The 26,000-nt window shown below is 49.0% G+C and overlaps 1 protein-coding gene across 2 annotated transcripts in view; it reads left to right on the top strand.

Moving 5' to 3' along the window:
• Nucleotides 1-447: 447 nt before the first annotated feature.
• Nucleotides 448-26,000, top strand: part of LOC128335444 (myotubularin-related protein 8-like) — a 49,341-nt gene continuing 23,788 nt past the window's right edge. Inside the window, exons 1-13 of one of the 2 annotated variants that reach the window (XM_053273713.1) lie at nucleotides 448-632; nucleotides 6,072-6,194; nucleotides 9,301-9,463; nucleotides 12,618-12,775; nucleotides 13,870-13,998; nucleotides 15,053-15,187; nucleotides 17,135-17,267; nucleotides 18,443-18,552; nucleotides 19,541-19,666; nucleotides 21,688-21,737; nucleotides 23,133-23,333; nucleotides 24,279-24,407; nucleotides 25,208-25,334. In XM_053273713.1, the coding sequence (XP_053129688.1) occupies nucleotides 609-632; nucleotides 6,072-6,194; nucleotides 9,301-9,463; nucleotides 12,618-12,775; nucleotides 13,870-13,998; nucleotides 15,053-15,187; nucleotides 17,135-17,267; nucleotides 18,443-18,552; nucleotides 19,541-19,666; nucleotides 21,688-21,737; nucleotides 23,133-23,333; nucleotides 24,279-24,407; nucleotides 25,208-25,334 (1,608 nt within the window). In that variant the 5' untranslated portion in view covers nucleotides 448-608. Of the gene's footprint in view, nucleotides 633-6,071; nucleotides 6,195-9,300; nucleotides 9,464-12,617; nucleotides 12,776-13,869; nucleotides 13,999-15,052; nucleotides 15,188-17,134; nucleotides 17,268-18,442; nucleotides 18,553-19,540; nucleotides 19,667-21,125; nucleotides 21,134-21,687; nucleotides 21,738-23,132; nucleotides 23,334-24,278; nucleotides 24,408-25,207; nucleotides 25,335-26,000 lie in introns of both variants that reach the window. The other variant, XM_053273717.1, reaches the window with a different exon arrangement.

The following is a 26,000-nucleotide window of genomic DNA, read 5'->3' as shown; positions in this document are numbered from 1 at the left end:
AAACAACAATAAATAAATATTCATGAAGGAAGCCAATTAGTTTTTTTATCATCACAACTAATTAATGAGGAAATCTCGACTGGAAGTTAATTTTAAATACAGTTATTTAATAATAACAAATCATTATTATTATTAGCAGTAGTAGTAGTAATTATATATAAAATGGGTGTGTGTGTGTATACACACACACACACTCTTTCTCTCTCTAATGCTATCTATCTAAACATTACACACACACATACTAATGGATTCAATAAAAGGGTCTCCCTCAGTGTGGCTGTTTCCAAACAATGACGCAAGCCTCACTGAGAGTCGGGTTGAATTCTGCAAAGCGCGCTGCGGCGGCGGAGTGACGGTGCGGAGTGTAAGGGCGACGCGCCCTCACCCAAAATGGCTACCACGGCTTCTCCGTCGCGTCACGCGCTCCCGTCCGCTCAGAGACTCTCGCGGTGTTTGGCTGGGCAGCAGCCGCCGCGCAGATGGCCCGGAGGGCGCAGGGCGAGGCCGGGCCCGGAGTGGGCCCCGCGTGAGGGAGCCGCGGGGCGGGCCGGCCAGGTAGGCAAGGCAGGCAGGCAGGGAGGAAGGAAGAAGCCGGGTCCGCCTCGGCCATGGAGCACATCACCACGCCGAAGGTAAGAGCCGCGGCGGCGGGGAGGCCGGCCAGACCCGGGGCTCGGTGGGCCCCGTGCACTCTGCACATGCTCAGAGGCCTGCTGGGATGGACTTCAATCACGCTGCCCAGGGTGGAACCTCTCGCCTCCAAGGCCGCGCTCTGACTGAGGCCCCGGCGGGCCCAGAGTTCCTCTTGGCATGTGCAGAGTGCACACCCCGCCCCCGCTTCTCCGTCGCTTCTTTTTCTGCCCCCTGCAAAGCGAGGCTTGCAGAATTTCTGCCTTAAAAAAACCCAAACCTACTCCTCTTTCTTTTCTGCTCATTCGTAAAGGAAGCCAGGTAATTTTTATCATCGTAACCAGTTAACGAGGAAATCTCGACAGGAAGTTCATAATTTTTAAATACAGTTATTTAATAACAACAACTTAATATTATTTCTGCATGCAAAGCAGCAGCCCGGTCTCACCCTTTTCCCTCTGCACCGATCGGAAATTCCCTCCCTCTGAACCATTCCCGTTTATAGAGCCCTTTGCGGATATTGTTAAATTGATCACAGCGTTTGATCATCAGCAAAGCTGATTTGGTTGTTTTGCAGCCACATTTATGCTGGTTACAAAAACATGATTCTAATAATCCACAGTTTTTATACTTGTCTTTTTATTGTTCTAATAAGTGTTGATGCTCTAGGGATGCTTGAACATTATTTGACAATATGTGAGCAGCAGTTTTCTCTCTTGATCTGTCAAAAGCCTCACTCGTGGATTTGGTAATGTACAGCCAGCGGGGAAATGCCTTGACTACTATGGGCAGCACCTATATCGGGCAGCAGCAATATAGGAAGGTGCTGAAAGACATCATCTCATACTGTGCGGGAGGAGGCAATGGTCAATCCCTCCTGTATTCTACCGAAGAAAATCACAGGGCTCTGTGGGTGCCAGGACTCAACACCAACTCAAGGGCACACTTTACTTTTACCTTTACCATTGTTTTGCTGTCTGTGTCTTAGTAGTTAAAAGTTGAAAGATCTGACACTAATTCTCTGCAACTCGAGTATTCTTTAACTAGGAGTAGAAATCTCCGCAGTCAAGCATGGCACAGCGGGGAAATGACTTGACTAGCAAGCCAGAGGTTGCCGGTTCGAATCCCCGCTAGTCTGTTTCCCAGACTATGGGAAACACCTATAGGGCAGCAGCAATACAGGAAGATGCTGAAAGGCATCATCTCATACTGTGTGGGAGGAGGCAGTGGTAAACCCCTCCTGTATTCTGCCAAAGACAACCAAAAGGCTCTGTGGGTGCCAGGAGTTGACACTGACTCGACGGCACAACAAGCCCAAGAAATCTCCAGAGAACTGAGCAACATTTGTCCATAAAGAGAATTGAGAGGCCTGCTCAGGAATAAGTGACTTAAGCAGTTTATGCCATGTATGAATAACAGGAGAGCAAATCAGTTACTAAGAGGGGGAGGATAACCAAGTGCTTGGGGCAAAGAATTCAGGAGAGCCCAGGTTTAAATCGGGAGAAAACAATAGTAGAATTGCAGGCTGTTGGAATGGGAAGAAAGTATGGAAGGAGAGCTGGTCATGTGGTGGCAAGCGTGAATTGTCCCCTTAGCTAAGCAGGGTCCACCCTGGTTTGCATTTGGATGGGAGACTACATGTGTGAGCACTGCAAGATATTACCCTGAGGAGATGGGGCTGCTCTGGGAAGAGCATCTGCCCTAAGCAGGTAGACCCTGCTTAGCTAAGGACAAGTCATGCTTGCTACCACAGGACCAGCTCTCTTCTCCGCCTCAGGCATGGTTACTGAGAAATAGGTGGCTTCAGTGGGCAGCCTTATTTTGAGCATTCGCAATCTAAAAGTTGGTATCCCTTAACCCAAGTACTGGAATCTTGTCTGAATGTGAACCAACTTGAATGGAGGATAGGTCTGTAGAGTATCTGCTTGTATGCAGAAGGTTCCAGGTTCACTCCCTGGCAGCATTTCCCGGTAGGGCTGGGAGAGACTCCTGTCTGAAACCTTGGAGAGCTGCTGCCAGTCAGTGTAGACCAGTGTTCCCTCTAACAGAGCTTCCCAGATGTTGTTCACTACAACTCCCAGCATCCCCAGATGCAAGGGCCTTTGGCTGGGAATGATGGGAGTTGTAGTCCACAACATCTGGGAATTCCTGTTGGAGGGAACCCTGGTGTGTAGACAGTACTGAGCTTGATGGACTAGTGCTCCAACTCGGTAGAAAGCAGCATCCTGTATTCCTATGAATGCACTCTTTTTTTGCCTTTAACCTCAGTTCCTTTATTTAAGCGGCATAGATAAGGAAACGAAACACTACATGAATGAGGAGTAATCAGGCATTCAGATATCAGGAAACGGGGGTTTCGGCATCCTGCCACCCTGTGTCCTCATGATACCAGCCTCATATCTTGCATTCCAGCTTCCTGTTTTGCGGCTTGCAGAAGTCACAGGAACTTACTTGTCAAGCCCTTTTCCTAACCCACAAGCGTCGTGATGCAACCGAGAAACGAGCTCAGGCTTCGGTTCTCCAATGCTGTGCTGTGTGAATTCAGTCTCTAGTGGAAAACATGCCGGATATATTGACGGGCAAAGTCAGACTTGCAGGGAAGCCAGCCGCTGAATTCTAAAATTAATTTCTGTAGGTTTACGGCCTTCCCCATCCCCAAAACTTGAGGCAGCGAAGTAAGGAGCTCTCTCCCCAAATTTCATCAAGGCATCACTGGCATTCCCTCTCCACCTTTGCCAACTTGAACTTCCAATTCAGTCCTGAATGCATAGGGCAAGTCGGATTCAAACAATATGTTGAATTGCCCAACATAAAAGGTAAAGTGTGCCATCGAGTCGGTGTTAACTCCTGGCAATCACAGAGCCCTGTGGTTTTTCTTTTGGTAGAATATAGGAGGGGTTGACCATTGCCTCCTCCCACGCAGTATGAGATTATGCCTTTCAGCATCTTCCTATATCGCTGCTGCTCAATATAGGTGTTTCCCATTGTCTGGGGGAAAGACCAGCGGGGATTTGAACGGGCAACCTCTGGCTTGCTAGTCAAGTCATTTCCCCGCTGCGCCATCCAACATAACTTGCTTTTAAAACCAGGACATCAGATTGGGGTCAACAGCGTGGAGGTCCAGCCTGCATTGTGGCTCCAATCACCCACCCCCACAAATTGCTGTTCACGGAGGAGGGGGAAACGTGCACGCAAACAGTGCCTGTAAGTTTTCCTCTTTGTGCTTAATTGCAACGCTGGGGAATTGGCACAGAGGAAGCCGCTGGACCTTTGTGCAGTGGCCCTGATCCAAATCTCTCTCTTTCTCTCTCTCTCTGCATGGCTGCTTTTACAAGAAATAAATTCCATTGGGCTCTCCAATCACGGGGCTCCATCATAACACAGTTTGGCTTTCAGTTTCAAAGCAGACACTGTTCAGGTTGTCTGTCATCCGCATAAATGTTGCTGCATGCGGCAGAAAAACGACGTTCTGCTACATGCAGTAGCTTGTGGAATGGCCCTGGATGATGTCCACCTAGTTGCTTTAAGTATGATAGATAGATGCCTGTTTTGGTTGAGTCCAAAGCCAGCTGTGCTCTGGTTCCTCTCCCTCCCTTCCTCCTCTGACTGTTTCAGGTCAGCTGTAAGCCAAAGAGACCTGCAGTGGCAAAGCAGAGAGAGCAAGAGCCTGTGGAGCTATTGCAGCCCTAACCAGCCTGCTGTTCTGTAGGTCAAGAAGGAGACAGACAGGCTACCCGTCAGTAGTGGTGCCCTCTGGAGAACTCTGGAGAAGTCTCTTGGCTCAGTGAGTCTCTGGGGCAGACCCCTCTAGCAGGAGATTATTTATTTATCTATCTGTATACCACCTGACTCCAAAAGCTCTAGGCAGTTCACAAAAATAAACACAAGCACAACAAAACAGACTGTTAAAAACAGCAAGTGGAAAGTTTTTAAAACATTCAAAAGAGTACTCAAAGCTTGGCTGAAGAAATGTGTCTTAAGGGCGCTTTTGGAGGCTGGCAAAGATGTTGAACCGTGAATGTCTATACAGAGCACCTCACACAGCCTGGGAGCGACTACGGAGAAGGCCCGCTGCCGAATCACAGCCAGACGAGCTGGCGGCAGATGGAGACAGACCTCTCTCGATGATCGCTGGGGATCATGCCGAAGAAGGCGTGCTCCTACAATTTGATAATTGTATCAAAAGGCAGGATATTAATATCTTAACCAACACGATATTTTAAGGAGAGCTGGTCTTGTGGTAGGGAGCATGAATTGTCCACTTTGCTAAACAGGGTTTTCCTTGGTTTGCATTTGGATGGGAGACTACATGTGAGCACTGTAAGACATTCTCCTCGGGATGGAGCCGCTCTGGGAAGAGCAGAAGGCTCCAAGTTCCCTCCCTGGCAGCATCTCCAAGACAGGGCTGAGAGAGACTCCTGGCTGCAACCTTGGAGAAGCCGCTGCCAGTCTGTGAAGACAATACTGAGCTAGATAGACCAACGGTCTGACTCAGTACATGGCAGCTTTCTGTGTTCATGTGGCGGGGAATGTTGGGAGTTATAGTTCAGCAACAGCTGGAGGGCTAAGTTTGCCCCCCTCTGCCTGAGGGGATAGGGCCATAGCTTAGTGGAAGAGCAAGGTCTCTGGTTCAATCCCTGGCAGCATCTCCAGCGATTCTCCTGCCTGAAACCTTGGAGAAGTGGCTGCCAGTCAGTGTAGACAATACAGAACTAGTTGGCCCAAGGGTCTGACGTGGTATAAGGCAGCTTCCTGTGAACCAGTGGTCCCTCTGATTGTTATCATCTGGGTGCGGAATGAGTTTTGTTCTGGGCGGCAGTATCAAGGCAGCGTGTGCTCACGTGCATTCAGAGTGGGGTCTTCCTGATTCAACCTGAGCGGGATCGAGAATTAACGGAGTGGTCATCCAAAAACCTGTGAGCGCATGCACATGAGCACACCTTAGAGGGAGCCCTCTGTGAACTGAATCATTCAAAATGAGGCTACAAAAGTTAGTAGCCCACAATATGTTGTGGTTTGGTTTTTTTCATTTTACTCGCCTGCCTGCCTGCCTGCCTGCACACACCAGTGTAGTCACATGTGGCACAGCCCTAGCCTGAAAGGGTTTTGTGGGGAAATTAGCATTCTTCCTCCTTAGAAAAGCCACCTTGATTGGTCTCCTGGAAGTGACTTTTCTTTGCCAGCCAGTGGCCAGGTGAATAGTAATTGCAAACCCGACCTAATTGGTTCCTCACTCCAACAGACATATGTGAGAATGGGAATCTGTGCCTGGCAGCCTTAACAAGGATGTTTTCCCACCCAGCCAACAACGAGGTCACCAGTTTCTGAGCGAGTCTGTTGTGAGCATACCTGGGTGCTGCAGGTGGCTTCCATGTGCTGTGACTGAGCTGGTGTGTTGCTAATCTAATCTAATCGGGTTTTCTCTCTTTGCTAACCTGCAGGTGGAAAACGTCAAGTTACTGGATCGTTATACCAACAGGAAGCCAGCAAATGGGACACTCTACCTGACAGCAACTCATCTGATCTATGTAGATGCTTCAGCTGAAGTCCGGAAGGAGACATGGGTAATGCCTCTGCTGAGTGGGCAAAGAGACATCTTTTAAAGTGGGGGCTTGGTTATACAATCGTCCCTTGCCAACTGCGGGTTTCCCAGTCACAGATTTGAGTAACCAAAACTGGGAAATTGTGGCAGGTCCTCCCAGCCGTGCCCTGAGTAATTGTGGTTTGGCGAGATTGGGGGTGGTGGAATTTGGGGGGTCAGGAGGTCATTTCTGGGGGTCACAGGGTTATTTTCAGGGGTTGGGGCATTTTTTCCTATTTTTAACTTTTTTTTAGCCTTTTTGTGACCACAATTCCCCTAAACCCCTGTTTCCCATTGGTTATAATGCCTTGTCAACCGCAAATTCACCAACCACGCAATATGCCTTTTTCACAGCTGCTGCACAAGAGATTGGCATTTTCATTGAACTATCCACTGCTACTCTAAGAGCTCTTCCTTGGTTAGTCAGTAACAGGCCACACCTTGTTGGTGTATATGTGAAGTTGTGTGTTTCAGCAACTGGAGTCCACTTATCTGTCAGCAAAACTGAAGCAAGTCTATTCCAACTTCTTATGTTATCCTTAAATGTATCCACCTCAGTGATGTCTAAAAAACAGCTCGTCCATTCCCGAAGGACAATATTGATTGTTTTTCCCAATGCGTAGCCTGTATTTTCATTTTGTTTAGTTCTGTCGCATGAAAAGGAAAATTGTGTGATTGAAAGCAAGCTGGCAGACAAACCCTCCCCAACAGGGGTGTAGCTATAGCTGAGCAGATGGATTCAAAGAACCCGGGGGCCCCAGCTCCACCCCTCCCTATTTTCTTCATTGTCTCCCTCACTCCGAGGGGCTGCCAGAGAGAGGGGTGAACACGGCCCCCTCTCCCCTAGCTACACCCCTGCTCCCCAAATTACTAGCCTGCAAACTTCCTGCCTGCCCACACAGCTGTGTTTTAGTCATGTGTTCTTTACAAGAAAAAGAAAAGGACCTTCTTTCAAGCACCCCTGCCCTGAGACCATTCTTAACTTGCCCCAGGCAAGGGGCTTTGTTTAAGCAGAGTTCAAAGCATCTGCATCAGCCTGGACAGAGTCCATGTTTATCAAGTGAATCATCTTAATTACCAAGATGGATGCCTGTGTTGGATGGTGGCCTGGCTAGAAAGTGGAAGTCAAAACAATCAGCTGTCAAATTACAAAATCTTTCATGCTGTGGCAGTTTTCAGTCACGAATGCTGCCTGTTAGGGTTTAAAAAAAAAAATACAAGCAGGCACAGTTAGAATTATAACTGAAGTCAAGCGTTCTCAAACTTGAGTTCTCAGATGTTGTGGGACTACAATTCCCATAACCCCCACTGACTGGGGATTATGGGAGTTGTAGTCCCACAACATCTGGGGCTCCAAGTTCGAAAACCCTTTAAGTCTTATGCCAAGTTGTCACTTGTCAAACCAAGATTTCAGATGGCACCAAATTATCCAAGGTGGTGAAAACCAAAACTGAAAGCAGTGAGCACCAAAAGGATCTCTCCAAACTGGGTGAATAGCCAGCAGAATGGGAAACACAATGGTTTAAATAAGTGGTGCTTGCTGGCACATAATCCTAACCACATATACACTGATGAGGTGTGGCCTGTTGCTAACTAACCAAGGAAGAGCTATAGTTCAATGAAAATGTCAATCTCTTGTGCAGCAGCTGTGTAAAAGGCATATTCCATGGTTCAAGGCTCAGGAAATCCACTAGTCTACTAGTCTGTGACAAGTGAAAAATAATGCCTGACGAATGAAAAAAGTCCTGAAGAGTAATCTACCATTATACCTTGAGGAACCATCTAACGAGTAAAATATTTTGTCTGGCTGGTGAACTGAGCCAGAGCTTCTTGACCCCTGCCATGGTTGGAATTGTTGGGAAAGGGACTGAAAAGAAAACTGCTAATATTATAGTTCCTTTATACAAATCTGTGGTGCGGCCACATTTGGAATGCTGTGTACAGTTCTGATCACCACATCTAGATGATCTAGAACGGGAAAAGGTACAGAAGGGAGCAACCAAGATGATCAGGGGCCTGGAGTACCTGGGGCTTTTTAGTTTAGAAAGGGAGGCCATGATTGAAGTTGTAAAACTCTCCATAGTGTGCCGAAAGAGCAGCTCATAGTAGTACACAGTACTATGAACATAGTAGTGTTCATAGTAGACGTTTTCCTCCCTCCCTCACAATACCAGAGCTGGGGGTCATCCAGCAAGCTAATCAGGAAAAGGAACTACTTCTTCGTGGAGCAAATGAAAGGTCCCAGAACAAAGGCCAATATATAAATGAAAATAATAAACAAACCATGTATAGAATGCTCTCCTGTAAGCAGTGTTCTCTCTAAAAGAAATTTCCTCTGTGTGCGGAATGAGTTTTGTTCTGGGCGGCAGTATCAAGGCAGCGTGTGCACACGTGTATTCAGAGTGGGACCTTCCTGAGTCAACCTGAGCAGGATCTAAAATTAACTGAGCGGACATCCAAAAAGGTGTGAGGAAACACTGACCGTAAGATGTGATCGGGGCGGAGTCGCCCATTGGGCGAACGGGTTCAAAGAACCCGGGCCGCTGCCAATCGGGCCGCGAGTGCTGCCCCAGACATGCCCCCTGTGTCTGATGTCAGACGCGAGGGGTGCTGGGAGTTAAATGGCTGGCGCTGCGTTTGCGGCGTGGCCAGGAGTGGCTCTTCCCTGCCAAAGGGACATCAGACGCAGGGGGCGGGCTGAGTGGGGCCGCCACTGCGGCCAAAACACGGGCCGCTGGCAGACTGGCTCCGCCCCTGGTAGTGATGGCCACAAGTTTAGGTTCCTTTTAAAAGAGGATCAGAAAGGTTTGTGGAGGAAAAGTCTGTTGATGGCTATATGCTACCTCCAGGTGCTAAGGACCAGCTGCAGGGGAGCAGCAGCAGGTGATGGGTACGCCTCGGTTTCCTGCTTGTCAGCCTCAGACGCATCTGGTTGCCACTGTGGTTAGTGGGATGCAGGGCTGCTCTTGCGTTTGTTTGCGTTCTCGGGTTTAAGGCACTTCCTCCGGATGAGCCCCCGTGCTTATTTTGAGAGGTCACCCACAGGGGCGAAGTCGCACTGCTCTAACCTCTCTTCTCCTGTTCTCCAGATCCTCCATCACCACATTGCTGCAGTGGACAAGCTGCCCCTCTCTGCCTTGGGATGCCCACTGCTGATTCACTGCAAGAACTTCCGGGTGGCTCATTTTGTCATTGGGCAGGAGCGGGACTGTCACGAGGTCTACACCTCCTTGCTGAAGCTCTCGCAGCCAGGTAACTCGGGGAGTGCCGTCCGTGTCCAGACCCCGTTGCCAAAATGATGTGCGCAGGACAAGCTCTGGCCATCTGCCTGCGAACCGGGCAGGAAGGAAGCAGGGTCGGACACTCGGGCGCTTTCTGGCTCTGCTAGAAGAGTGGAAATGACTTGTAATTTGTTCCTGGCAGGACCTTGGCACACTTCCTTTGTGGTGTGCGGAGGTGGGCAGACATCGGCATTGTGGGGTCTGCTTTTTGGAGCCGTAGCTCATTGGTAGAGCATCTGCTTTGCATTCAGAAGGTCCCAGGTTCCATCTCTGGCAGCATCTCCTGGTAGGGCTGGGCAAGAGCCCTCCCTGAAACCTTGGCGAGCTGCTGCCAGTCAGTGTAGACAGTCTTGAGCTAGATAGACCAAATGGCCACAGGATGCATTCAGACACTCCATGCATGCCCAGGGCCATTGGGGAGGAAGTGGTGCATTTCAGGGGGCATTTCCTGCCATTCATTTCAGGACGAGGCTGTAGCTCAGTGGTGCAGCATTTGCATTTCATGCAGGAGGCCCCAGGTACACTTGCTGCCATCTCTGGGTAGGGCTGAGAGGCACTCCTGCCTGAAACCTTGGAGAGGTGCTGCCAGTCTGTGTGGATCGGGGCTGCTCAACGTCGGCCCACCTGCAGAGCTCTTAAGCGAGGGCTCCATCTCTCTTAAAAGGCCCTCCAAGCACTGAGAAAATCTCCTCTGTCAGCACGAGGGGAAATAGCGCTCACATTGAAGGTTGTGTTGCCAAAGTGGGCCCCCGCTTGAAAATTAGTGGAAATTACTGTGGTCGGGGCCCTGCGTGTCCCCTTGATGGGCCGTGCAAGTTTCCTGAGCCTGTGTTTGTCTCCGCTGGGTTTATGGTGCCTTTCCAAAGCCAGCCCTGAAGGCCGCTTCTCTTGTTCCGCTACTTCAGTCTGCGGAGACCTTCCCCCCCTCTTGGTCTTGCTCGAGAGAGCCTGTCGCGTCATTCGGGTTCAGTTCCTCCGCAGAATCCCACACTATCTTTTCTCAGCAGAGCACATAATTACTCATTATTTGCTAGCAGGTGACTGACAGTGGAAGATTACCTGTTTGGCAAACCGGCTACTTTATCAGATGCTGGCAGGCTCCCATCTGTCCCTGGAGAGCCTGCTGCCTTGAGTGGCCGCCGGGATGAGTTATTGATTGGATTTGCCTTTTGCAAAGGGGGAGGAGGAAACCTGAGAAGGCAGAGAGCAGGGAGGGAGGGAGCTACCATGTGTCTGTCTGAATACCAGGGCTGTTGCTGGCTTGGCCATGAGAGAACCACCCTGTTTCCCAGCACACCTGAGAGCACCTTCTTGAGACAGAAAGTTCTAGATAGACTCGGATGACTGTAGTGCAGAACCATCCATTTTCAGTGATTCTCCCCGCCCCCGACCACCCTTAAATAAATAGGTGCATAAGAAGCTGCCTTATTCACACTCCGGCCATTAGTCCATCTAGCTCAATACTGTCTACTCTGACTGGCAGCAACTCTCCAGGGTTTCAGAGAGCGATTTCCCCAGCCCTGCCTGAGGATTGAACCTGGGACCTTCTGCGTGCAAAGCAGGGCTACGTCTACTGCTGAGCTACGGCTTCAGATACCGAGAGACCACAGATGTATCGTGTTGTATGACAAGTTTTGAGTAATGAACTAAATGCAGAAAAGCGTCCATGGAAGGCACACAAGGAACCTTTTGATTACCTCACAAGGTAGTGGTGAGGATTAAAAAAAACAAAAACCCACAGCTTTGGGCACTGTCTCGAGTTCCTTGGAAGCTGCGTAGGCTTATACACATGCAGAAAGAGAGAGAATGAAAATGAATGAATTCTGTAAAACCTTAAGCACTCTCCAAGCTTTAGAAATCCAGGCACTGGCCCAGTTGAGCTGTCACAACCCACCAAGCATGATGAGTTGGCACTCCCGGGCAGCTCTTCATAGGGGAGGAGGTTGGAGGTTTCCTCTTGCTGTCCGTTGTTACATCTGCACCAGGCTGCTAACCGGATGGAGCTGCTCTTGTCATTAGCATTTCGTAATTCACAGGTTTGGCTGCTGGCAAGAGAGGCGACAGCCCTGCTGCCTGCCTGTGACTGATTTCCTGACCCAGAGCTCTTCGTTGTAAGTGGCCAGTGGCAGCCCCCGCCAGTGTGGCTACTGGAATCATTGTTTATTGCGGAGACATTCTCGCCTTGCAGTGCTGGGCGGCTCCTTTAAGGGGCACGGAGCCCTCTGGAGCCCGAGGTGTGCACGAAGCAGCGTAGCTCTTCTCAGGCTTTTCCTCCTAAAGTGCTGAAGAGAGGCTCTGACTCCCTTAATGGCCTTCCCAGCACTGAGAAAAGCACAGGACTCTGCGGAGGTCAGCATAGTGGGGAAGGGCTCTCACATTGAGGTTTTTTTTTTTGCGAAAGTGGCTTCCATTTGAAAAGTAATGAAGATCACTGTCCTAACCCTTTCAGAAACCGTCACCACCACTGAATGTAAAGAGAAAACCGCAGCAGGTCCTTCTGCCCCTTCCCCTTCCCTCTCCTCTTCCTTCTTTTAAAGTGGCATAGTTGCAAACATTTCCTTTAGGGACACATTTTCAATTCCACCCTCTCCCCATTAATTTTAATGTTACTCTACTATTTAAGGGAATTTCATAGGCTGCCTGATCTGTTTTGCGTGAAAATCACCTCCAGGCACAGAAGTTAACGGAAGCTAGTTCTCTATAACAGGGGTCTCCTGTTGGACTACAACTCCTATCATCCCCAGCTGACCATGTGGCTGGAGGTGATGGGAGTTGTAGGGTGACCACAACTGGGGGCCCAAGTTTAAGAAACCCTGTGAGAAAATGACTGCTGACAGTTAGTTCTGGATGTGGGTCTTGGAGCTCGTAAATATCTCTTTTTCTGTGTAAACCACTTTGAGAACTTGGGTTGAAAAGCGGTATATAAATCTCTGCAGTAGTAGTAGTAGGATCTTGTGGGCTGGTAACTGGAGGGTTTGTTTCCAAGCGGAGGGAAGTGGTTAAGAGCCTGTCTGATCCAATGCATATCCACTTCTCTCTAGTGTGCGTTGCTTTCACAAAGACCGTCCGGCCTGAGCTCACATTGCTGATTTTGCTTCTTTCCCCCAATTGCTTTTGTGCTCTAGTGAAGCCCGAGGAACTCTATGCGTTCTCATACAACCCCAAGATGCCCAAAGACAACCGGGAAATGGGCTGGAAGCTGATCGATGTCAAAGTGGACTACCAGCGCATGGGGCTCCCCAATGACTACTGGGAGGTCACGGATGCGAACCAAGACTATGAGGCAAGGCTTGGCACAGGGCTTCCTTCAGTGTCTCTGGGTGCTCTGGGGTGTAGCCCTCATGTGAAAACGTCCATAGTCCAGTGTCGTGTTGCTTAAGGAGACTCAAAATGGAAACTTTCAACCTCTTCCCCTTTTGGGTAGCGGAGGAAGAGGGTGGGGGAATGACAGCCATAGGCTCACTGCAACTTGGTCTTGTAATACTGAACTACGGTTTGCAACTGAACCAGGCTGTTGTTTTGGAACTTCTGGGGGTTATTGTACAATAGGTAGATCTGGCTTAGGGGCCACCAGCTGCCAGCGGAATCCACCTACCTGACTAGGTTGCCTGGAAGGGCTTTCCTTTGTGTGCTGACGCTGGCTGAAGCCCATCTGCTGAGCATGTGGAACAGGGCCTTCTCGGTGATTGCCCCCAGGCTATGAGACTCACTACTGGTTGCGATGTTTCAAAGGAGATCAAATACTGCCCTCTTTATCCAGACTTTTGGCCAATGAGTTCCTCCTGGCTCTCTATCTCTAGGTTTTAGCTGTGTGTATTTTATTGATGTTTCATTATTGTTTTTAACTTGTTCACTGCCCTGGGGTCTTGTGGGTCGGGGGGGGGCGGTATAAGAATATAATGAATAAATGGGGCCACAACTAAAAAGGCCCCGCTCTCTGTTTAAGCCAGTCTTGTATGCCCCGGGACTGTAGCTTGAGCCAATCCTCGTCTCCAGACTAATGTATCTTTAATTGAATTGTAAACCGCCCGAGCCATTTTGGAGGGGCGGTGTACAAATCAAATAAATAATTTTTTAAATAAATAAATAAATAATGCTCGACATGCCTTCTTGAAGGGCAGGCTTAGAGTGAATATCTAGGTTGAGTTTGTATTTCACTTATTGGCAGCCCTGCTCTCTCTTCCGTGCTGATTCTGAACAAAAAAGGACGGTGTTAATGTGATTAAGCATTTGCAACTAATTTTGCTTTAATATCCGTGGCCGGTGGTTATGGTCGTTGAGTGCCAGGCTGCAAACCTGTAGGCTTTGGCAAGCTAATATTGCCCCATGGATAATTCAGTATCTCCATCCTCTTTCGCCGCCTTTTCCTTCCCTTAGGTCTGCAACACCTACTCCCGAGAGCTCGTGGTGCCTAAAGCCGCTACTAAAGCAATGGTGCTGGGCAGTGCAAAGTTCCGAAGCCGAGGTCGGATACCCGTGCTCTCCTACTTCTACAAAGAGAATAATGTTAGTCATGCATGTTCTCTTCTTTATGGAGTTTTGGCTGACCGGCCAGGCCAGGTGGCCTTTTCATATTGGGGTTGTTAGATGTTAAAAATCCAAGATTTCGTGGCTTGAGTCTTATTTCTGCTTACAGCCTGATGAAGTGGTAGAGTGGTTCTGCATAGCTTTTAAAAAAAAAAAATCAATCCCAGTTGGATGCAGCATACATGTGTTTTTGGTGGGGGGAGTGAGAGAGAGAGAGAGAGAAAGTGCCTCCCAGTCTAATTTGGCACCTTTCCAAGTGGTGGTTTTCTTATTTTTAGAAGCCCTATCCAGACCCAGCACAGCATCCCTCCAGTGGCTTCTGAGCCCTTGGTGGACAGACACATTTATTTATTTTGGGGGGGGGCTTATTAAATGGACCTCTTTCTCATTGCGGAATAAAATGCTGACTGTCTAGTTTTTAACTTGGCTGCCTCTGCACCGCCCAGGGCTTCAGTATGGACAAAATTCATTCGCAACCAGATTTGTGTTCCTGGGGAAACTCCCCTCTGCTGGCGGGGGGGCGGGGGCGGGGGTAGGGATGTGCACCAGCCAGTTCGGCACTTCCAAAAGGAAGCCAGCGTTCGAACCAGATTGACTGGTGGGGGTGGGTGCGTGGGTGCCTTTAAAAGAGCAGGCAAGGAGCTCCTTACCAGCTCGCCCGCATCCTGCCTCTTTCCCCCAGCGGATGCTCAGTTTTGGGGCTGCACGTGCACCCTGCGGAGTGCATGAACTGTCCATGCACATCCCTAGTGGGAGGTTAAGGGAAATTATGCTAAGTAGGCATGAATTCAGTCCCTCAAACTTCGAGGATTCATGAAATTCACCACAATATTTGATTGCAGTGAAATAAGAGGCAGCCCACTGATGATATTTCACCGGTCAGTTGACTGGCACAACACCCCTTGGGAGCTCCTCCTAAAGGTTACACAAGTCACTGGTCCCGATCCAATCCTGTGACACTGCTATGGTGGAGGTGGAGGGCAGTGGGCAGGCGGATGGACTTGTTAACACTGCCCACCCTTGTGTGTTTCAGGCTGCCATCTGCCGGTGCAGCCAGCCGTTGTCTGGGTTTAGTGCTCGCTGTCTGGAGGATGAGCAGCTGTTGCAGGCCATTGGAGACGCCAACCCCGGAAGTCCGTTCATGTATGTTGTAGACACAAGGCCAAAGGTACCGCTTCCTGGGATCGCTCTAGTTCTGCTGGGCTAGCTAGACCAACAGTCGGGCTCGGTAGAAGGTGGCTTCATATGTCCTTATCATGATTTGAGGCTGCTTGCATGGTGGATACTTTTCTCTGGTACCTTTTGTGTGCTCTCTAGTTTGAGCTCAGTTGGTTGCTTGGTTCAGTTTATATGCTGCCTTTCATAAAATTCATCCCAAGACGGTTTACAACAGTGACTACAATAAAATTCCATAAAAGTACATTAAGATATTTAAACTCAGTGAAGACCATAAAAACACTTAGCCTAGAAAGTCAAGGCCATTTATTGTATTGTGGCAGCTTGCTGTTATACAGAATCTACCACTAAACAAGAAGACCCTTACACATTGAACATTAAGAAGTATTACGAACGGTTTTTAGAAATCATGAATCATGACACCAGGGAAATAGCAACATCTCTGTGGTGCACCCCTTTATCCAGAGCATTTTCTTTAGCCTTCGAACGCAACAACAGCGCTGGAGCAAGAAATGTTGCTGTCCTAAATGTAGCATACTTTATGGTATCCTTTAGCAAAAACAATGTCTCTCGAGGAGACTATCCCGTCTTTGAAGCTAACAGTGAATGGATACACTTTGGTCTTTGTGCATCGCACATTCTAATATAAAATGGATAGGATCTAAGATCTTAAGATCTAAGAACCGGAGACTGCAAAGGCAGACGCTGTTTCTTCTAGGAAGACCTTTAATTCATCCCTCCCATTCCTGCAAGAGGAAGAACGTTCAGCCGGGCTTTGGAAAAGGCTAATCTTAGCTGCTTAAAAAGGCTCTTCTGAGAATGTGCTTATCAGTTAGCTCCCTAATATAAGTAGATGTGGGATAGGTAGGAAAATATGTATATAAAATGGGTTTGACTTGCATTCTCTTAGTGGTAAGACTGTTGGACTAGGACCGTGGAGAGCGACACTCACTGGGTGACTCTGGGCCAGTCACTTCTCTCTCAGCCTAACCTACCTCGCAGGGTTGTTGCGAGGATAAGCATAACCACGACCACCTCTGTGGGCTCTTTGGAGGAACAGTGGGACATAAACGGAAGAATAGAACGCATATTTGTTTGTTTGCATCTGCTTCTCAAAACCTTTGAGTTGTTTCAAAGTGACCCAAAGAGATGTCGGCGGAGCAACACAGCTTCCCCAGAAAGCAGTGCTGTGTAGTATCTTCCTCCACTTCACTTCACTGGCTGCCACCAGCAGGGAGTGCGTGAGCACACATTGCGGGGGAAAGAGGAAGACCCCCGGCCAGGGCTGCTGCTTCTGACAGTAGCCACGTGACTCCCATAATATTTAGTGAAAACACTTTGGGGGTAAGGGGCAATGTTCCCTGTAGCATGGATCCCCAGAGGTTGTTAACTACAACTCCCATAATTCCCAGCTGTAATTGCAGCCGGGGATTATGGGAGTTGTAGTTGACAACCTCTGGGGATCCATGCTACAAGGAACACTGGTAAGTTGGTGGGTTAGCAGGGAAGGAGAGCTTGTCTAGTGGTAGCAAGCGTGAATTGTCCCCTTTGCTAAGCAGGGTCTGCCCTGTTTTGCATTTGTATGGGAGACCACATGTGTTAGCCCTGTAAGATAAGAGCACCTGCCTGCTTGCATGCAGACAGTTCCCAGTTCCCTCCCTGGCAGCATCTCCAAGACAGGGCTGAGAGAGACTCCTGCCGGCAACCTTGGAGAAGACGCTGCCAGTCAGGGTTGACAGTACTGAGCTAGATGGACCAATGGTTTGGCTCGGTTGAAGGCAGCTTCCTGTGTTCCTAACACTGGTAAGGTCTCAGGATAAAAGGTCTGGGTGTTCCTGTTTTGGTCTCTAAACTGACCTTTCTGAAACAATGCTTATGCAGCCAAGGGTCTGTGCATCTGAATGTTCTGCTCAGTCTTTTGCTGTTTTGACTCCTCCAGTTGAATGCCATGGCCAACCGAGCTGCTGGGAAGGGCTACGAGAACATCGACAACTATGACAACATCCGCTTTAAATTCATTGGGATTGAAAACATCCATGTGATGAGGAGCAGCCTGCAGAAGCTCCTGGAAGGTGGGCCGGTTTGCTCTCTGGCGAGCTGCTTGCTTGTCGCTGCTGCCCCAAAGGGTGACACTCTCTGGTCTCGAGAGCCGGTGTGCTTTGCAGGGGACAGGAAGGAGATCAGGAGAGTCCGTATCTGGCCGCGCTCTTGCCTTGCTGAAGAGGCTAGCTGGGATCCAGATTTGTTGTAAGGAACAAGCTGGGAAGGGAGGTGCTTCGTAGTTTTTAGAGGAATTAACCAGCACCTATTGCAGAGTCCTTCATTGCAGGGTCTGGGGGCCTGTGGCAGTCCCCATCCATCGACCCTGAGTGCAGCTCCCCAGCTACCATATTTACCCAAACAGAAGGCGACTCTGAACGTCAGACGATGCCTTAAAAGATAGAGGTTCAGTACAGCTTATTTCTTTACCAAAAGAAAGAGGGCTCTGAATTCAAGATGGACCCCCCCCCCGCCATTTAACAGGAAAGAACTGGGAGGCGGGGAACGTCATGTTGGATTTGGGTAGATGCGGTGGTAGTCTTTTGGGCCTGTGTGAAGCTTCAGTCAAAGCTGAATACTCTGTGCGGTGAGACAGCCGTTCTCCTTTTGCAGGGCTGCACTCAGGGATTTGGAGCCCTCCTGGGTCCTCCTTGGACAGATGGCGTGCAGAGAGCACCCTACCCAGTGCTTTCCTCCTAGACCTCTTAAGAGGGGCTCCATCTTTTAAAGGGCCCTCTCAACCCTGAGAAAAGAGCAGTCCTTTGCCGAGGTCAGCACGGGGGGAAATGGCTCTCCCGCTGAACACTTTTCTGCCCAAGTGGCCCCCCACTTGAAAAACAGTGAAGATCACTGACCTATGGACCTGCTTGAAATTTTAAAAAGCCCTCGGAGAATCCACGGTGGCATACGAGGGGTTCCCAGGCAGTCTGCTGTCCACTTCCTCACTTAGCTCCACCAAGGTCCTTGGCTTGTGTGCCCTAATGTGATGTTCTGATCTACACCTTTGGTGTGTGGATGTAATTCCGTCGAAAAAAGCACAAGCCTGAGGCCAAAATTCTCTTAAATGCCTCCTTTGTGTTGGCCAGCAAGGTAGCAATTTCTGAATCTTGGTCGTGTAGACAGAGGCCCTTGGTGGTTGCAGGGGATGCTCTGGAGAGCAGGACCAGAGCGAGGTATCCTACCAGCCCCTTTCCTCTCACTCTTTCAGTGTGTGAAACGAAATCTCCTTCCATGAGCGACTTCCTTACTGGCCTCGAGAATTCGGGTTGGCTGCGGCACATTAAAGCTGTCATGGATGCCAGCGTCTTCCTTGCCAAGGTGAGAACCTGCCTCTTGGGTTCCCAAACGTGTGCAGTCCGGGCAGCGGTCACTGGAGTGAGAACTTCGCTGCCTGGGGTGTGCTTGAGGGGAGGCTGGCGATGCCTGCTCGGAAAAGTGTGGACGGAGTGGCCCGGCGGTGGTCAGGTCTCTCCTGGTGACTGATTCCTACATGGGATATGGACACTTCCGTCTGCTTCCATCAAGGCAGCTCTGCAAAAAGGCAAAGCAGAAACACTGCCCAGATTTTAGACACGGTTGGGGGCAGCCGAGTGGGAAACAAAGACCTTCAGAGTTCATGAGGGAAAGACCCATGGAGGGTGGGGGGGAAGGGGCAGTTTCACTCTGGTGATCTCAGCACATGGTTTCGTGCTGAAACCGAGAAGGATTTGGGCCTTTGCATTCTCTAGGATCCATCTCTCTCTGTTTCGCATTTGTGGCTTTACATTTTTCTCCCACTCTCACAACACTAGAACCAGGGGTCATCCCATGAAACTGACTGCCAAGAAATCCAGGACTGATATAAGGAAGTACTTTTTCACATAACACATCAGCCTATGAAATTCCCTGCCACAAGATGTGGTGATAGCCCACAGCCTGGATGGCTTTAAGAGCGGTTTAGATACATTCATGGAGGAGAAGTCTATCAACAGCTACTAGGCTATAGGCCACTTCCAGCCTCAGATGCCTCTCAATACCAGTTGCAGGGGAGTAACTGCAGGAGAGAGGGCCTGCCCTCAGCTCTTGCCTGTAGGCTTCCAGCGGCATCTGGTGGGCCACTGTGTGAAACAGGATGCTGGACTAGATTGGCTTCCTAGGGCCTGATCCAGCAGGGCTGTACTGATGTTCCTATGGTTGATTAACCATCCTAGATTGGTGTAGACTCTCCCCTCTTAACCCAGCATTTTCTGCAAAGTGACAGTCAAACGTTTTGAGGTGAAATAGTCAACAGTGTTTGAGGGGCTGTTTGTTCTCCCATGTTTTGCAGGCAGTGAAAGAGGAAGGAGCCAGTGTCTTGGTGCATTGCTCAGACGGGTGGGATCGCACCGCCCAGGTCTGCTCTGTGGCTAGTCTCCTCTTGGATCCATTTTATCGGACGCTTAAAGGATTCATGGTGAGTCCAGGGGGGACATGGGATCTTGAAGCAGTCAATTCAGGCCCATGGCTTTGATTTAAGGATTGGTCTGAAGTGTAAACAGGCCCCAATTAAAAGGCATCAAACTGCTTCCAATTTGATTTTTGAGCACTTGCGGGATGGAGGGGTCTGTGCAACGAAACAAATTGATCTCAACTGGCTGGTTTTGGAGGGCTTGGGTTTTATAGATGACTTGTGCTGTGTGACCCTTTTGCTCATCTTCAGGAGTGTGGCTGCTTGGGATGAGTGCAGGAATGGTACCGGTGCGAGTGGAGCGCTCACAGTTTTGAACTCTCAGTACATTTTAAACAAACCATGCAAATAGAAAAAGCAACACAGTCATTGGGACAGAACCTTGGACTTCAACTCCCATAATCCCCAGCCACAAGGGCCTGTGGTATTCATCATTGTATTCGTATTGTGGCTGGGGATTGTGGGAGCTGAAGTCCAACACCACCTGGGTTCCCCAATTTGAAAACACCTTATTTACAGGAATTTTTTTTTAAAAAATTCCCTTCCAGTGGGGAAGCACTGAAAATGAGAATGTATTTCCTGCAGTTGTGGGGTCCATCCTGCTTTGTCTGTAGTCCAGGCCTCACTGTTTGGACTTGTGGCACGTTTGCCACTGGTGTGGCCTTCTGAAACGTTCTCCACTCTGGCATTTCAAATCTTATTACTATTTCAGTGAGTGAGACTAATTTAATTGGCAGGGAACTCCATGCTTTATTTCATTTTGCTCAAACCCATCTCGTAATTAAGGCGACCTATTCTTGCGTTAAATTAATCCTCCAAATGTATCATAATCTTCTTCTTTCTGTCCAAAGATAGGTGTGTGAGAACCACAGTAAATTGGGTCCTCTCCTTGATTGTAATGTTAGCTAATTTGGGAGTTGTGTTGTGTTTCTGTCTTTGCAAAACTCTTGGAGGGGTTTAACTGCTCCCTTATTGGGCAGATCGCTTCAGATTCACCTCTCCAGACATCCCTCACCCCTCTTGCCATATTTATTTGAAATGAAAACTTGATCATCCAGGACAAAAAGACTCTAGTCCTTATAAACATGCAGGGCGGAGTGTGGATTTAAAATCTCCATGCACCAAGCTATCTTTTCAGGCCATCCCTCCATTTCAGCTGGCCAGATCTGCACTTGCTTTCGGGGGATATTTGTGATCTGGGATGCTGCAAACTTAGAAGGCAGCAAAGCTTTCTAGGAGCCAGCTTGAAGGGAGGGAGAGATGGAGACCTGAGTGTATCTGTTAGAGCTGGGGTGGGCACATTTGTGGCTTTAAATTCCCCCACACACATACACACACACTCTTACAACACTAGAACCAGGGGGGGTCATCCCATGACACTGATGGCCAAGAAATTCAGGACTGACAAAAGGAAGTACTTCTTTTACATCACACACAATCAGCCTATGGAATTCCCTGCCACAAGATGTGGCAGTGGGTGATGGGAGTTGTAGTTCAACAACAGCTGGAGGTCCAGGTTTGCCCACTCCTGAGTGAGAGGAATCTTCCTTCTGCATTCAGTGCTCCTCGTGAAAGGAAGTGAGGTTTGCACTTTGTAAGGCCTGCCTTCCTACTTCTTCCAGACCTCCATCTTGTTAGGTTGAAAACTGCCTCATTCCCGCTCTTCGGAGGTAACACATTGCTTGGCGGTCGGCTGCCTGCATGCTGTTGGTTTTCCTGAAGCAAGTCCAACAGCCCAATCTGATGAGGGTTGACTCGGAAGTCGCTAAGCAGCATCCCTCCCGTGGCTGTTGCTGGTGTCCATCTTACGTTTCTCTTTAGATTGTGAGCCCTTTGGAGGCAGGCAGCCCTTTTATTGACTTGTATCTATGGGGACTTTGGTTGACAAGCAGTATATAAATATCCGCCGTCTTCACAAGTCCGTCCCACTGCGTTGAGCAGGAATCTCTCCGAAGGTGCTTGCAACTCAGTTGGTCTGCTGAGCCACTTTGTAACTTCATTTTTCTCTCTCCAACGACAAATTAAAGGTCCTGATAGAAAAGGAGTGGATTGCGATGGGCCACAAGTTCTCACACAGGTAAAATCGGATTTGTGGGTTACAATGGGGGAAGAGGCTTCTTGCCTTGGCAGACACGCATTGTTGCTTTTGCCGAGTGTTCACATTGCACTTCGGTCCAGAGGGTCTGACCAGGACTGGGTAGACTTGGGTTCGAATGATTTCTAGAATCCCTGCAATTATAATTAATGGTGCGATATAAATATGTGTGTTTATATTTCTCCTTGGCTTGGGGTTCCCAGGGCGTTTCCCATCCAGTCACTTGGCCTGACTGCCTTACCTTCAGCACTATTACAGCATTGTACACCTCCAGATAACAACTAAGCTGGCCCGGAAAAGCAGCTGCAGTTTAGAATAACTCTGGGCAAGCAGTTATCCCCACTGCTCCAGCAAAAGATCCTTCTCTTCCTTGCACTATTTCCCCCGTTCTCACCGTAGACAGGGAGAGGAGTTTCGTGCACTCTCCCAAAGTAATGGAGACGGAGCTAGACAGTTGAACTGACGAAAGCAGATTACTGGTCCGCCATTGGCCAGTTTCTGGTGGGCCTCCTAGGAACATAGGAAGCTGCCATATACTGAGTCAGACCGTTGGTCTATCTAGCTCAGTATTGCCCTCACAGACCAGCAGCGGCTTCTCCAAGGTTGCAGGCAGGAATCTCTCTCAGCCCTGTCTTGGAGATGCTGCCAGGGAGGGAACTGGGAACCTTCTGCTCTTCCCAGAGCGGCTCCATCCCCTGAGGGGAATCTCTTCCAGTGCTCACACTTCTTGTCTCTCATTCATATGTAACCAGGGTGGACCCTGCTTAGCTAAGGGGACAAGTCATGCTTGCTACTACAAGGCTAGCTGAGAATCTAGCTGAGAATCTTGCAAAGGAACATCCTGATCCTGAAAGGTCCCGCGTGTGTTCTTAAGTGAGAGTGCATGCTCAGACTTCAAGACAGATCTGCTGTGCCTTTGCTGCATCACTATGCACTGTGAGTTTAAGCCACAGTGGAAAGGCTTCCCAAGGGAAAGATACCTGGCCTGAAAGCCATTTTATTCCAATAAGCATTTTTAAAACCACTGCTTTTTGGTCAGTTTCTTTTGTGTTTATATTTTCTTTCAGTCCAGTTTCTCTTACGTTTATATGTTGCGTGTTTTATGTTTTGCTGTGGGTGTCTGAAGTTTGTAAGCTGCCCTGTGTGTATTTTAAGGGAGAAATACAAAAGAGCCAGTTGGGGGAAACAAAAAACGCAAGTCGCTCACGCAAGACGGAGGCAGCCCTGCCTGGTACGGGGGACCACTTTCTCCCCCACCCACCCCGCCGGCCCGATTCCTCGGAGAAGGATGAGAATGCCTCGGATGGTAAACAGGCCCAGTTTCCTTGGAACGCTGCTGACTGCGTGGCTTCCTTGCCTTGCTTTCCGCCTCTCCAGGTGTGGCCTCCTCGAGGGCGACCCCAAAGAAGTCTCTCCCGTCTTCACCCAGTTCATCGAGTGCACCTGGCAGCTCACGCAGCAGTTTCCCTGCGCCTTTGACTTCAACGAGCGGCTCTTGCTGGAGATCCACGACCACGTCTACTCTTGCCAGTTTGGCAACTTCCTGGGCACCTGCCACAAGGACCGGGAAGACTTGAAGTAAGTGGCCACTCCTGGCAGGCCTCCCTTCTCGTTCTTGACCCTTCAGGGTTGCGTTCTCCGAAGTGAGCTCTGAGGGGGGATATTCCCAAGTATTGAGACTACAAAAGCTGTTTTAGGAGGTGGGGAAGGATCCCTACGTGGGGCTGCCATTTTAGCCATTGGCCATTCAGAAATTCAATGCATTCCATGGTCATTGGGAGGCAACCAGGGCTTTTCAGCAGGCATTCCCTGGCGTTCAGTTTAGTGCATTCCCTCGAGCCCCTGCCTGCTTGCATGCAGAAGGTTCCAAGTTCCCTTCCTGGCAGCACCTCCAAAGACAGGGCGTTGAGAGAGACTTCTGCCTGCAACCTTGGAGAAGCCGCTGCCAGTCCGTGTAGTCAAGACTGAGCTAGATGGACCAAGGGTCTGACTCGGTAGAAGGCGGCTTCCTATGTTCCACCCAGGAATTGGCTGAATTGCAGTCATTCTCTGTCAAGAAGACACATTCTACTTCTCTGGGTCAGATTGGCAACCTTTTGGAAGCGTGATCCAAGTCTATGTATGTTCAGTTTCATTTAAGGTTTCGTGTGCCAGTAATACATTTTAGCGTAGAACTATAATGGATATAATTATATTATTATTGTATGTAAAAGCATGAACCCTTTAAATAGTTCCTGGACAAGTTTCTGCGAAACTCCCACAAATAATGTCCATCCCTGAGTATAGTTGTGGGGGGAATTCCATCTCCCCTTTCTGGACACGGGGAAAAGGTGCTCTAACTGGTTCCTTCTTAATTCAGTGTGCAGCCTCCGCCTCATGAGTCAGTGTGAATGCTACTCAGAATCATTTCAGATTGCTGATCCTCGTTCTAGATATGACATTCCTTGATTTCTATCACGGTCACCAAAAGCTGCTCTGCATGTTAATTTAATGGCAGCTCTAACCATCCTTGTTATCCTGCAGGATTTTTGAGAAGACACATTCCCTATGGCCTTTCCTTCTCCAGAAGAAGGAAGAGTTCAGAAATCCACTCTATAAGGGATTCACTGCTTATAAGGAGCTGCGGCCCAACACACTACCTTTCAGCTTCCAGTAAGTTCCTCGGTGGGGAAGATGAGCTGGGGGGAAGGATAACTTGGTTGCTGCCTTGGATCTGAGGAATCCCATTGCCTTTCTGTCTTAAGTGTCTTGCAGTGCAGAAGTTACTAGATGCTAGAAGGCCTTCAATATTACAGGGAAGAAGCTCTAAATAAGGGGACACTTTTTAAGTGTGTTGCTTGACTTGCTCAGAAGAAGAGAAGGGATGTGTGAGAATGTCCAATGATCACACGCTTTGCTGTTGTCTAGGAAGAGCAAGTTTATCCAACTAGGGAGGAGAGCATTTGAATGGGAGACTGCATGTGTGAGCACTGTGAGATATTCTCTCTAGGGGATGGGGCTGCTCTGGGAAGAGCCCCTGCCTGCTTGCATGCAGAAGGTTCCAAGTTCCCTCCCTGGCAGCATCTCCAGATAGGACTGAGAGAGACTCCTGCCTGTAACCTTGGAAAAGCTGCTGCCAGTCTGTGTAGACAATCCTGAGCTAGATGGACCAATGGTCTGACTCAGTATATGACAGCTTTTTATCTTCCTAACTCCCTTTTTAAAAAAAGTATATTATAGTTTACTGTTACTACTATTTATATACTGCTTTTCAACAAAAGTTCTCAAAGTTGTTTACATTTTAAAAAGAATAAGGAGAATATGGTTCCCTGTACCCCAAAGGCCTCATGTCCAAAAAGATTTAAGATCTCTAAATGTTCCTCTTTTTCTTTAAAAGGAAAAATACTTGCCATTCCTCCTCTGCTTTCACAAACCTTAAAGTTTCAGAGGTCTTTGCTTTCTTTCTCCTTTAGGTTCTGGTGCGGCATGTATAACCGGTTCGATAAAGGGATGCACCCCAAGCAGTGTGTGTTGGATCATCTCCTGGGCTGCATCAGCCAGAAATCGGAGCTGGAGGACATTGCGACCGAGCTGGAGAATGTGAGTGGGGCGCAGCAGTCGGATGGCGTTCAGAAAATGAGAATCTAATGTAAAATATTCAAGACTTTGATCATATAACTGGGAGTGGGACAACGGGATTGTTTTTCCACCTGGAGGCAAGTGCAGAATTATCCCAAATTGGGACAAGGGGCTTACATAAGAACAGGCCTGCTGGATCAGGCCCAAGGCCCATCTAGTCCAGGATCCTGTTTCCCACAGAGGCCCACCAGATGCCTCTGGGGAGCCCACAGGCAAGAGGTATGTGCATGCCCTGTCTCTCCTGCTGTTGCTCCCCTACAACTGGTATATAGAAGCATCTTGCCTCTGAGGCTAGAGGTGGCCGATAGACACCAGACTAGTAGCTATTGATAGACCTGTCCTCCATGAAATTGTCCAAGCCCCTTTTTAAAGCCATCCAAGCTAGTGGCCACCCCCACATCCTGTGGCAGAGAATTCCATAGATTAATTATGTGGTTCTGATAGGAAATTTTACATCTCTGATCAGAACTGTTGGAGGTCTCCCCCCATGGAACTGGGTCGGAAGTCCAGTTGGGGAGGTCTGGTTACGACTGCTGCCGGCTCATTTGGTGGCGACTCGGGACCAGGCCTGCTCTGGACCAGAGCTTGGGACCAGAGCCAATGCTTGTGTGTGACGCTTGGCATGGA

Source organism: Hemicordylus capensis, chromosome 11 (assembly GCF_027244095.1).
Source record: "Hemicordylus capensis ecotype Gifberg chromosome 11, rHemCap1.1.pri, whole genome shotgun sequence".
Taxonomy (NCBI): Eukaryota; Metazoa; Chordata; class Lepidosauria; order Squamata; family Cordylidae; genus Hemicordylus; species Hemicordylus capensis.
The sequence above is the reverse complement of the archived record's forward strand: the minus strand, read 5'-3'. Positions and strand labels throughout refer to the sequence as shown.